The following is a 13,745-nucleotide window of genomic DNA, read 5'->3' on the forward strand; positions in this document are numbered from 1 at the left end:
TAAATCTTTGTGATTTTTCCAGGGGCCCTCTGGGAAATCGCAAATATAGTTTCTGGTGTAAAATATATCTGGAAGGTTTTATTTAATTTTTTCTATACTTAGGATCCAATTATGGAAAGTCAAAAATCAGGAAAATAAACTATCAGAAGATATTTGGACACTTGATTAAGATAGGATCAGGGTGCTACAAAAATAATACTGCGTTAACTATTAAACATTTAAGACAATAAAACATTGAAAAATAAACATTACATTAACATGATTGTAAAGAACCTTAGCTCTTTAAAAGTGAGGAATTTTTGTTCTTTGCTTTCTTTTATTTGTTTCTTATTTTTTCTTTTTCTTAAACAATCAAGGATGTAATAAATTCATCATAAAGCACAGAAGATTATTCTTGTAAGACACAATTTGCTACCTAGACAGATTACACAGAAGGTTTAAAAAAAAAAGAAAAGACTTTCATATAGTAGGCAAAGGAATTAGCCAGTAATCAAGCCCATCAAGACAGGGCAAACTTAACTAAAATTTTGGCACATTTCATCACTTCTATTCAGACTCAAGTACTATAAACCAAGGAAAGGAAAATTTACTTCCAAATTTTGTCCTTCATTTTGCTTTTTCATATCACAGCAATTCTCAGGAGATCCATGAACTCAAAATAATTTTTATATTAATAGTAAGATGTAATTTCTGTTAACATTTCAATTATATTCATCATAGCTATGATCAAATGAATCAGTATTTTAAATTTGCTCAATTTTCGCTTCCAGTATGGTAAATATTGACAGTTATAATCCACATAAAAGTTATTTGTGGCCTTCAGTAAGTCCCAAGATTTTACAGAGGTTCTGAGATAGAACAAAAGAGAAAAAAAGAAAAATCTGAAAACACTACTATATATACATTATATAGTTATGTTTAATATATATTGTATATAACAGTGTATAGCAGTGATTTTTTTTTTAAAGATTTAACTTTATTTATTTTTGGCTGTGTTGGGTCTTCATTGCTGCGCGCGGCCTTTCTCTAGTTGCGTCAAGCAGGGGCTACTCTTTGTTGCCGTGCGTGGGCTTCTCCTTGTGGTGGCTTCTCTTGTTGCAGAGCACAGGCTCTAGGAGCACAAGTTTCAGTAGTTGTAGCACGTGGGCTCAGTAGTTGTGGCTCGCGGGCTCTAGAACACAGGCTCAGTAGTTGTAGTGTATAGGCTTAGTTGTTCGGCGGCATGTGGGATCTTCCCGGACCAAGATCGAACCCATGTCCCCTGCATTGGCAGGCAGATTCTTATCCATTGTGCCACCAGGGAAGTTCCTATAATAGTGACTTTATATATATAAACATATATAAATTATAAGTATATAAAAATTATATAAATTGTATTTATAAATATATAAATTATACATATATAAATGTATAAGTTATATATAAATGTGTTATATGTGTATATAGATATGTATAATTACTACTACGTGCTGTTATAAAGCCTCCACTATAGGATATAACTACTTTCTCTTTGAAACACAAAAGCAAAGAGACAGTGGTATTAGTCTGTCCCTATTGCTTATGATGTAGTCTCAACCATTCATATTAATTGTGATTTTTAACCAAAGTAACTTCTATTTCACAGAGAAAACTAGAGGTGGATAACTAAGTACTGTCTCTCTCCCAAAAGCACTTTAACAGACAAACAAAGTTTATATTACATCTTTGTACAGCCACACACAGATCTTTTTAAAGAGACAAAATGAACAGTTCATTAACATGATCCAAGATAGGAACTTTCCATTGGATATAAGCAAAGTATATAAACTTAAAATTATGCCTAATAATTAGGCATCAAATTTTCAGTATTCTATCATAATTAGAAACTATCTGGATATCATATGAATATTCATTATGTAATTCAACCTAATAGTCATCTAAATTTTTATGTTACTGAAAGATCTGGGGAATTATATTCAAGCTGACATAGTAAAAAACAAAATTACTGTTGACATAAAGTTGTCAGAATAATGATTTGATTTTGTTGAATACAGACTTACATTTCTCATTATCTTAAAGATTGTGTCGGAACGTTAGCTTATTTGACCAGTATATCTCAATAAGTTTAAAAAAAGTAAACCCAAATACAGTAGAATAAAATGTATATGCTTATGTTATACCTAACATTGATAAATCAGAGGACAAGCTGTTTGCATTAAACCAAAATTATTACAGTAGTCTGATTTACCAAATATTTATCTCAATTATATGACCTTAAGTTGTTTAAACATTTCTGTGAGAATAACTTTTTAAGGATAGCACATTTAAAGTATCCAAAATTTAATTTCCATATTTTCCTGGAATTTTATAAGTATTTGACTTACATAAGAACTTATTTGTATAAGAACTCTATAGGCCAATCAGAACAGAGTTTCTTTAATTTAGGAGACTTTTAATTCTAATTTATGAATTCCTCCAGAAATAGGAAAATATTATATACTCACACATAAAGATGTAAAGGCCTTTCTGAATTCTAAGCATATATACACACAGACATGTAGGGAACTTATAGCTTCAAATCTAAACATTAGCCACAGTTCAAAAGTAAATGCAAAGAAATTACCAGTCCATATATCAAAGGGTTGTCCTCTTTCCTGATGAGCATGGGATTCTTAATTTCTTCAAAGTAGACAAGTAGGGCTTCTCTGGTGGCGCAGTGATTGAGAGTCCGCCTGCCGATGCAGGGCACACGGGTTCGTGCCCCAGTCCGGGAAGATCCCACATGCCGCGTAGCGGCTGGGCCCGTGAGCCATGGCCGCTGAGCCTGCGCGTCCGGAGCCTGTGCTCCGCGACGGGAGAGGCCACAACGGTGAAAGGCCCGCGTACCGCAAAAAATAAAACAAACAATGTAGACAAGTAAACAAATAAAGAAAAAATGCTAACAAATCAGATTCAGATTCTCTGTTATCTCTCCCTCAAGAAAGAATAAATCTCGGTGATCTATTAATCTATTTACAGAGATCACTAAGGTTAAGACGTAAAATCAAATTTCAAATTCCCCATTGTCACCAATGGGGAATAATGTATTCATTGTAAAAGTTCCGAAAACACAAACAATACACAAAAATAGCAAAACGGAAGATATGTAAAGAAAAAGAGGATCAACAAAGTTAAATAAAATTAATTTACAAATTGGTACAAAGCAGGTCCCAACACAGGGCAATAATCAATTGCATGCCCCTGGGTGCAATTAATTTGCATCTTTGTAGACAAGAATATATTGCATTATTATCAGTTTTCTCCAACTTAAAGATTTGTAAAATGGCCCAAAAATGTGGACGGGTAAGCCACTCGAGACACCCACTCTTTTTGTTTTACCCATTTCAAAATCTTTACAATTTTACAAACTCTGTTTAACCAAAGATGGGTCACATATATTCTTTCTCACTAGTGTAAGGAAATGAATACTATGGGGAAAAGGCAATATCAAAGCTTCTCTCTAGTCCCAGATCTAAATTTCTTATCATTTCTTCCTACAAGAGAAGGAGAGAGAGCAACATCATTTTTTTGTACTTCAAATATAGAAAAGGCCCAATGACTAATATTTTTCAATTGTAGATATTGTCTGACTCGTTTAGCATCTGTTTTCTCTCTTACCAGTACCACATTAGTGAACGCTTGCCCGCATAGGTGTTCCCTAGGAGCCTGTAAGCATGACAGACTATCGTGAATAAAGGTAAAAGGACCAAACCTTTTTTCACAGCTTACAATACAAAGGGGGAAAAAAAAAGTAGATCAAATAGTTTTTAAACTGATAAGAAGTTTTTTATGAAACCCACCAGGGATAGGTAGTTAGTTCCACTAGTCTGAACCAATTCCAAACTTGAGACATTTTTATTTGCCAAACTTGAAATCAAGATAGCGTTCTTTTTGACTTATTACCCTGCAATCCCATGTGTTTACAAAACCCTTCCCTGGGAACTTTGCAGAGTTCGTGACGCATGGGGTTCAGCAGAGTCTAGACAAGCATGGACCTGGGGAACACCGCTTTGATCCTATAGATATTGTCAGTAATGTCACAACCCAGGGCCTCAAAGCTCCTGACTGGAATTATCACCGCTCCTGAGAAAAAGAATCTGGGGGGAAACACAAACATATCTCCAAGGCCACAGCCTTCTTAGTTCTGTTTGCTACAACACTGAAGCACGAAGAAAATTCATTTCATGCTAATTATTTGCATGGACTGGACTGATTAACGATATGATTTATGTGTTTTAGGCTCAACCAGGTGACAACTCTACTAGAAGCCCTATCCAGACAGAGCTTTATATACAAGCTGTCATTTTTGACCACGTTTCCAGAAGAAAGCCTTAACTACCAACATGCTAGATGATCTCCTAATCGTTTGCTAAATTTAAATGACTCCTATAACCAGAAGCAAATTAGAATAATAAATGAGTCCTGTAGCTATAAGACAAATCAGAATAATAAAAGTTGATAAAGAAATTAGAAAGAAAATCATGCTCGACTATCTGTTTTGTGGTACAAATAACTTCTTAATCTGATTTGAGGTTTTTCTAATTTTTTTTCTCCTAAACACTGAAGCTGATTGCAGTAGTTCGTGGGAGAAAATCTTGTTGCTACTTCAAAGATATAGTAATTAGTGACTTCTTTTGTACCTCAGATTTTCCACACGTTTTCAAATGTTCCAAAAATGTTCTAGGTCCTACTATTGCCAAATATAGCAGGCCAAGCCTTATACCACATGGCAGTGCTATCTCCCAAAATCACTGGAAGACAGGCATAAGGAAATATAAATACAAGGTTTTTAGTAGCACTACATGAGTAAATATAATCTGAAATATCCCATGAGATGATATATAAAATGTTTGATATGTTTATGTGCCTGGACAATATGAACCCCATGACAATAAAGCTGAGAAAATGAAATCTAAAGGAAACCAGAAGATTTTAGAGAAATGAGGACCTCAGAAGAGTGAAGAACATGTTTTCCTAATATGCCCCTGCAGGTGGCTTTTGTGCAGAAAAGATGTTCAGAGGCAATTTGTGATTTAAGATTCATATAGGGCTCTTCCTCTTCTCCTTCCCATTGTCTTTCTTCCCTTTCTAAACAATCCAGTTCTAAAGCAATTAGGTGGAGCCAAGCAAGGTAGAAGTCTGCTCAGTGTGGGTATGGAGGTGGGAGATCCCGGAGCAGGAATTCCCCAGTTACAATGAGGTGACAAGGCTGTATTCATGGTGGAGGTGATGGTCTGGCACGATGTGTCAGATCTCAATCTAGGTGAGTAGAGTGGTGTTAAATTAGAATTGGATATATTGGTGTGATCTCATCATTTTCAATATATACAACAAGTACAGAATATATGTTAATGTGTGTATGTCTGCATATTCCAATGCTCCATCCACTGAGAGGGCCTTGGAGCAGCAACAACCAATATCAGTGAGCACACCTAGCACCCAGATCTTAGTTTCCCAACACCATTTTCTGCCAAAGGGAAGAAGGGATCCTTAGAAAAATGACTGATTCCAGGGCTGAGGCAGGGAAAATAAAAGAGTCTGGAATCTCTTTCTGTGCCAAAAAGCAAAGCAGTTCTGGAAAAATGAAGGGGACTTCTCAAAAGGACACAGAATCCGCCTTGAAAGTGTTCCCACTGGCCAAATCTGGGACAGTTTGAGCATCAAAATAAATAGTGATAACAACAGGCATAAAATAGGAAACCATGAGTCTATACTGATCTATGTAAATGAGTAATTGATGAGGAATGGGATATTTACATAGTATCTCACATAAAATACTTATTAATTACAGAGGGAACAATGGAAAAGCCTGAAAGACACCACTTTCATAAGTGATCAAAGAGAATATGATTAGTAATGAGGTGAACTGAATTTGTTCCCCACCGAATAAGATGCAACAGAGGAACTCAGCATCCCTTTTGTAATAATCCTGCCAAAGTTGCAGAACCTGAATCTAATCAAGAGAAAACACAGACAAACCCAAATCCAAGGACATTAAACAAAATAACTGGCTTGACATCTTCAAAAGTGTCCAGATCATCAAAGAAGACTGAGAAATTGTCCTAGATTGAGTGAGACTAGAGAGACATGATAATCAAATGCAACACAAGACTCTTGAGTTTCATCCGTACCGTATAAAGGGAATTTGGGGACAACTGGTGAAAATTGAATGATTTCTGAAGATTAGATGGTAGTAATATAAAAATGATTATGTCCTGATTTTGATGATTATGTTGTGGTTATATTAGAAAATGTCCTTGATTGTAGGAAATTACACTAAAGCATTTGGGAGTCAAAGGGCATTATGTCAGCAAATTATTTATAAAATTTTATGGGGAAAAATTATTTGTGCTGTACTTGCAGCTTTTCTGTAAGTCTGAGATTGTTTTTGAAATAAAATAAATATTTGATTTATTATATTTATTTATAAATAAATATATTTATTTATATTTAACTCTATATTTTAAGTATGTATACAAATTAGTTTGTTCTATCTATAGATTTGATGAAATCTTAGCAATCATTTTTATTTCTTCTATAGTTCAGTTAACTAAATTCCTTTAAACATTTTAAATTTTATTTATGAACTTCATTGCATTCAATTTTCTAATGATTTCAAATTTCCAAGTAACAAATAAGCTTTCATACTCATTTAAATAGCTGTCATAAATTTAAGAAATTAAAATTGTAATGATTCATGTTCTCTTAAAGTTTCAATATAGTTCACAAATTTATAAAATTTCAATTTAAAATAGTCTGAATTAACTATTCCAATATCACATTTTATTTTATTTTTAAATAAAAGTAACTTCTATCAACACTTAAATTTCTCTTAATCCATTTTTTAGGAGCTACCTCTCAGCTGATCTAATTTAGATATTTTTTCTTTTTTTATTGAAGTATAGATTTATTGAAGTATAGTTGATTTGCAATGTTGCATCAGTTTCAGGTGTACAGCAAAGTGATTCAGTTATATATACTTTTCATATTATTTTCCATTATAGGTTATTACAATATATTGAATATAATTCCCTCTGCTATACAGTAAATCCTATGCTGATCTATTTCATGTATAGTAGTTTGCATCTGTTAATCCCATACTCCTAATTTATCCCTCCCCTCCCCATTCCTTTCCCCTTTGTAAACATAAACAGTAAGTCCCCTACATACGAACCTTCAAGTTGCAAACTTTCAAAGATGTGAAAGTACGTTCACATCTCCAATCACGTAAGTTAGTTCACGTGTCTGGCGTACATTGTCATATGTGTGCATCCTCTACAAGTGGTTGTGCTTTTGTGTACTTTACTGTACAGAACTGTATAGAGTACAGTAGTACAGTGTCTTTATTTCAAGCCCAGGATGTCCAGAAGCAAGCGTAAAAGCAGCAGTGATGTAGCTGGTACTGCTAAGAAACGCCAAGCAATAACAATGGAACTTGCTGTGCATAGCAAGGAGGAAGAGAGACAAGAGGAAGAAGTAACTGAAGAACCGAAGAGATTCACGACACAACAAATGGACAGGGGATTTTCTTCATTTGAGGAGCCACTGTTAGTTTTTGAGGCACAGGACCCGAAAGTAGAATGGTACACAAAGGTTGAAGCAATGCAACCTTCTGCAAGGTTCAGAATGCAATCCAGTGCTACCGTGTCATCTATGATGAGAAAAAAAGAGCTACTATCCAGACATCATTTTTTCAAGAGAGTAGAAAGAATGGAATCCAGCAAGGAACCAGAACCTGTGCCATCAACGTCAGGCATGAGTGAAATTGCAGCTTGCCCTCCGTCTCCTATTGCTGACAATCCTTCAGCTCTACCATCCCCCACCTCCTCTCTCTCCTCCAGTCAGTAAGTCTTCTTGCCTGTTCACTCTATGCCAGCCCCTGTATGCCAGCTGTTGTACTGTACTACTGTACTTTTCAAGGTACTGTACTGTGAGATTTAAAATGTTTTATTTTTTGTGTTTGTTTCTTTTTTATGTATTATTTGTATGAAAAGCATTGTAAACCTATTACAGTACAGTACTATATAGCCAGTTGTGTTGGTTGGGTACCTAAACTAACTTTGTTGGACTTAAAAACACACTCTTGGAACAGAACTTGTTCGTGTGTAGGGGACTTACTGAATTTGTTTTCTATGTCTGTGAGTCTGTTTCTGTTTTGTATACATTTTAAACTGGAAAAATAATGCTTACCTATTAAATACTCTATCCTCTAATATGCCAGTGTTTCTTAAATGCTTTAACTATTTTAAATATTTTTAAGTGTAGGTATTTCAAATATTTAAAATACTTAATATATTTACAGATTATTCCTAGATTTAGTCCCATGATATAAGACACAAAAATTAATTATGTCATCACAAGTAATTTTTACTTTACCTTCTGAACTGAATTTAATGATAGTAAATACTGAACAGAGATTTGAGTTGGGTTATGGGATATTTTTGTTTGCTAGGGCTGCCATAACAAAATACCACAGTCTGGGTGGCTTAAACAACAGAAATTTATCTTCTGACACTTCTGGAGACCGTAAGTCCATGATCAAGGTGTCAACAAGTTTGGTTTCTTCTGAGGCCTCTCTCCTTGGCTTGCAGACGGCATGCTCTTGCTGTTCTTTGCATGGTCTTTCCTCTGTGCAGGCGTCCCTGGTGTCTCTCCATGTGTCAAAATTTCTTATTCTTGTGAGAACAACAGTCAGATTGGATTAGAATCTACCATAATGACGTCATTTTAACTCAGTTACCTCTTTAAACACCCTTTCTCGAAGTACAATCACATTCTGAGGTACCAGGGGTGGGGAGGCGGGGTGGAGTTTTAGCTGTGAATTTGGGCACAATTTGGCCCATAACATGGGTTGTGGACTACAAATACCCAGGACATTCTCATGATTAGAACCTCTTGTCCAATGCTAAGCCAAGTCTAGACTTCTGAGGGTTCTTTCTGAGGTTCATGTCTTTTAAATGTGGATGGCCTTGGATTCGGATGTCATATTGCCTAGTTTTGTAGCCTGATTTAAGTTTGCAGCACCCACCCAGGTTGACTGATAGTCAAGGTTTCATTCTATTTCTGATTTTTTTTCATATTCTTTCTGTCAACAGAGCCACAATTCCTATAAATGTTTAAATAGCATCCCGTTGTGTTGAGCTTATCTCTCACATCTTACCTTGCTCTGTGCTCACTGTACTGAGGTCAAACTAATGAAACTATTAGAAATTGGAAATTCCTTTTATGAAAGCTCATCAGATTGACTTTTACCCAGTAAAGAAGAGAGAGCAATTAGAAAGCTGTTGTGCCTGAGTCCAGTTAATTGTTGAATGCAGGGCCAAGGAAATGGAATATGTGAAATGAATAAGAGAATCAACAGAACAGCAGGCCAAAGACACAGGACCAAAGAATGAGCCAGCCAACAGAAAGTAAATGAAACCAGAAATCGAGCAATGCAACACAAAGTAAAGAGCCTTAAGAACCAGACTGTTTGGCAAGCTGATGTTGGTAATTGGCCAAATCACTTTATCTCTCCAGACTTTGGCTCTTGAAGGTCCCTTCAAAATCCAAAACATCTATGATTTCTCCTTGCTGTTTTTCTAATCTATTTATAGACTCCCTCAGATGAACAGAATAACCTTGCTAGGTAAGTGTAATTTTCTCCAAGTGATAGTTTAAGCAATTGTCCAAGACTCTAGTTGCAAGTGATGGCTATCCAAATTGAAGCTTTATTATAAAAACACTGAGGGGTGTCCCAGAACTAAAGAAAGGAATATGTCTGCATCCCAGGAATAATCATAATCAAACACTTGAACACTATCAGACATCCCGCTCTATCTCATTACTGTATTTTTCTCTGGGCGTCATTATTCTCTTCCAACAAAACAGCCTCTCTGTTTCTCCAGACACACTTTTCTCTCTCTTCCTCTCCCCCTTCCCTTCCCTCTCCCTCTTTCTCTCTCTCTTCCTCCCTCTTTCCTTCCCTCCCTTCCCTCTTCTCTTTTTTCCCCAGGTCCTTCTCTTTTTTTCCCAGAGAAGGGAAACTTGACTCAGCATCAGTCGTGAGCCAAACCCCACTAAAATCTAGAATGGTCAGGCTGGGCAGATTTATGTTCTCCTTAATACAACTATAACAATTTTGTGAATGAATGAGAATCTGCAGAAAAGCAGGTAATTCTGTGACAAAACAATGCATCCAGTTCAATGGAGTAGAGAGAGAGTGTAGGAGAGAGAAAAGGAAGAAGTCTGGGATGCTAAGGTACTCAGTCATTGGAGTAGCAATTCATTCTTCCTCTTTTCACTGGTGGTGACAAAAGCAAGAAAAGCAGCAGTGGCAATGTGACTGGATGAATATTCTTTTTGCATGATTCCTGCTTTATAACACAACTTTCTAAGATAAGAAATCATACAATTAAATCTGCCTGATCTATGACCAACCTCCTCAAATATTATTGTATTTTCCAGAATAATATGATTTAAACAATCGACAATAACCAGAAACTACCTTAATCTCAAGGAAATTAAAAGGAAATATCTACTTATTTAATTATAGAGGACACACTACTTACTCATTTGTCTGTTTCTTGTGAACCAGATACTCTTCCAGGGGCACAATAGTGAATGAGTGCTTCCCTCAAGAAATTCACCAACTTGGATTTAAAAGAAATCTGAGAGATCTTATGCTTTTATTTTTGTTGCTGCTGCTGCTGCTATTATGGATGGATTTCCTCCTCATTACAGCTACCAATAGATTGTTATAGGTATTCCATGAATTGGCCAATACTTTCCAGAACTTATGAAGTCATGAGGATGACCCTGCTGGTTTATTGGGAATACCACTAGGGAAGTATTTCCCAAAGTATGTTCCATAGCACACTAGTCTTTTTAAAGTATCTTCCAAAAACTAAAATTTTCTGTGGTCGAATAAGGCCGAGAAATTGCATACCACAGATTTCTCCTAGAGACTCACAATGTGACATTTTGTTGACTCTGAGAAGTTCCAAAATAAAGACAACTCTGTAAGTTTGTTTAAGTTCCCACACAAATTGTCCACTGATCAACACCTCTCCATTTTCACCATCAAACACCTATTAGTGTCTGAGTTACTGGAGGCTTTCTGTTGTTGTTTGCAAGCCACAAAAACAAATCTCACACATTTAAGCAGATATAGGAGTATACTAGAATCCAAGGAATGGTTGAAAGCCAATACTCAGGAAAGAAAGAGTAAAGAATTCTGGAAGCCTCTCTGTCAAACACTGTCAGTAAATAAAGCAGAGCTCCATCCACTTCCCAGTCTCTGTCAATCCCAAATTTCAATTTCTCAAGAGATGAAACCTGATCAGCTGCAGGAGGGTTAGGGGTCCCCCACTGCATCAGTCAGCAATGGTCAAGGTCAGATGGTAGACATAACACTTGGAAGTTCATCCCTATGTCTCAAGGGCTGTTTCTAGAGAGGGAGAGATTATCATAAGTTGGGAAGACACCCAAGAAATATCTACTATGAAATCTCTTGAAACTAGCAACACACTCAGTTAAAAACCATTAGTGTGATGTTGACTCTTGATTTAATATTAATATTTTAATCTGGGGGCAAGTATATTCCTATTCCTAATGCTGCTTTGAGACTTAACCAGGAATGGATGTCAGTGTTTCCTTCCAAATGCAGTTTTGACATCAGTTGAAATTATTATTATGAATAAAATTAAGTTATACAGTGTGCAATGTGTATAAATTTTGAGATGTCTTCCAGGTAAAAATGCTTCTTGAATTATTTCTTCAATAGACCATCCAAATTGTTTTGCTCATATATTATTTGAGATTTCTGCAATTCTATTTATGAGACTGCTTTCTATGTATGTAGGTTTCCTCTTTGCCAATAACAGTTTATTTATGGACACTGGATTTTGAATTTTATGTAACTTATTTAATTAATAGAATTTATTTTCTTGGGTAAGTTTTAGGTTTACAGAAAAATTGGGCAGAAAGTATAGTTTCCATATACCTCTTCTCCCCATACTTACATGGTTTCCCTTATTATTAACATCTTGCATTAATGTGCTATGTTTGTTACAATTAATAAACCAAATTGAAGAATTATTAACTAAGTCCATAGTTTACATTAGGGATCACTCTTTGCGCTGTCATTCAGTTCTATGGATTTTGACAAATAAGTACTGTTTTGTATCCACCATAACAGTTATCAAAGCAGATATCCAAATATCGAGCCCTAAATATTTCCTGTGCTCCAGATACTCATCCCTCTCCCTCTATCTCCTTTAACCTCTGGGAACCACTTATGTTTTTACTGTCTCTATAGTTTTGCCTTTTCCAGAATGTTATATAGTTGGAATCATGTAGTACATAGCCTTTTCAGAGTGGCTTCTTTCACTTAGTAATATGCATTTAAAGTTCCTCCATGTCTTTTCATGGCTTGAGAGCTCATTTCTTTTTAGTGCTGAATGATAGTCCATTGTCTGGATGTACCACAGTTTATTTATCCACTTACCTATTGAAGCACCTTGGTCATTTCCAAGTTTTGGCAGTTATGGTATATATCTGCTATAAATAGCCATGTGCAGGTTTTTGTGTGGACAGGTTTTCACCCCATTTGGGTATATATCTAGGACTGTGATTGCTGGATAATATGGTAAGACTATGTTTAGCTTTGCAAGAAACTGTCAAACTGTTTACCAAAGTGGCTATACCACCAATAGTGAATGACAGTGCCCATTGTTCTATATCCTTGTCAGCATTTTGTGTGGTCAGTGTTTTTTATTTTGGCCTTTCTCATACGTATGTAATAGTATTTCAGTTGTTTTAATTTGCAATTTTCTAATAACATATGATATTGAGCATCTTTTCATATGCTTATTTTCCATCTATATATCTTCTTTGGTAAGGTATCTGTTCAAATATTTTGTCCACTTTTTAATTGGGCTGTCTCCTTATTGTTTAAAGTGTTCTTTGTATATTTTGGACACAAGTCCTATACCAGATATGCTTTGCAAATATTTTTTTTCCCAATCTGTGGCTTTTCTTTTCATTCTCTTAAAGTATACAGTATAGTTTTTTCATACTATCTTTAAAAGACTCTTTAAAAATCAAAGTTGGCTTTTTCCATATTTGAGAAAAGTTTTTATGTAGAATTTGGACTATCTTTTTTAGAAAGTTTGACATAATTCTAAACAGTAAAACCACATGGCTCATAGCTTTTCACAAAAAAATTTTTGATTATTTCTGGTAAGAGAAAATAATGCTTTTTATTTCTTGAGCCAATGTGAATGTTAAATTTTTCTCAAATATCTACTGCATTGAAATTTTCTAATATATTTTCATAGAATAGTATATAATATCTTCATAGTATATTTCCTCTATACTTTTTTGTGATATCAAATATCTAATTCCTATTTTTAAAATTTGTGTTGACCTTTTCCCTTAATTATATTCATAAGATATTTGGTTTTAAAGAGCTTACCATTTTATTTTTAATTGATTCTGATTCTGATTAATTTTATTTTTATTCTTCACCACATCCTTCTTTATGCCTTTTTAGGTATGTTTTGTTGTTTTTCCCAAACTCCTTGAGTTGTGATTAGTCATTTTTTTTTATTTCTGTTTTTTAAAATAATGAAAGCTTTTAACACAAAATCTTTCCTTCTGAGAACAGCTTTGGCCACAATCAACAAATTTTGAGAATTAGTGTTCTCATTTTTCTTATTTAATAAGTACTCCACACTTTGTAGATT

General features: G+C 35.0%; 1 protein-coding gene across 1 annotated transcript in view; it reads left to right on the forward strand.

Moving 5' to 3' along the window:
• Positions 1 to 4,449, forward strand: part of CFAP299 (cilia and flagella associated protein 299) — a 582,341-nt gene extending 577,892 nt beyond the window's left edge. The window contains exon 6 of the mRNA XM_059066513.2: positions 4,258 to 4,449. Within this exon, the coding sequence (XP_058922496.1) occupies positions 4,258 to 4,353 (96 nt within the window). The 3' untranslated portion in view covers positions 4,354 to 4,449. The remainder of the gene's footprint in view (positions 1 to 4,257) is intronic.
• Positions 4,450 to 13,745: the final 9,296 nt, after the last annotated feature.

The sequence above is a fragment of the Kogia breviceps genome, chromosome 6 (assembly GCF_026419965.1).
Source record: "Kogia breviceps isolate mKogBre1 chromosome 6, mKogBre1 haplotype 1, whole genome shotgun sequence".
Classification (NCBI taxonomy): domain Eukaryota; kingdom Metazoa; phylum Chordata; class Mammalia; order Artiodactyla; family Physeteridae; genus Kogia; species Kogia breviceps.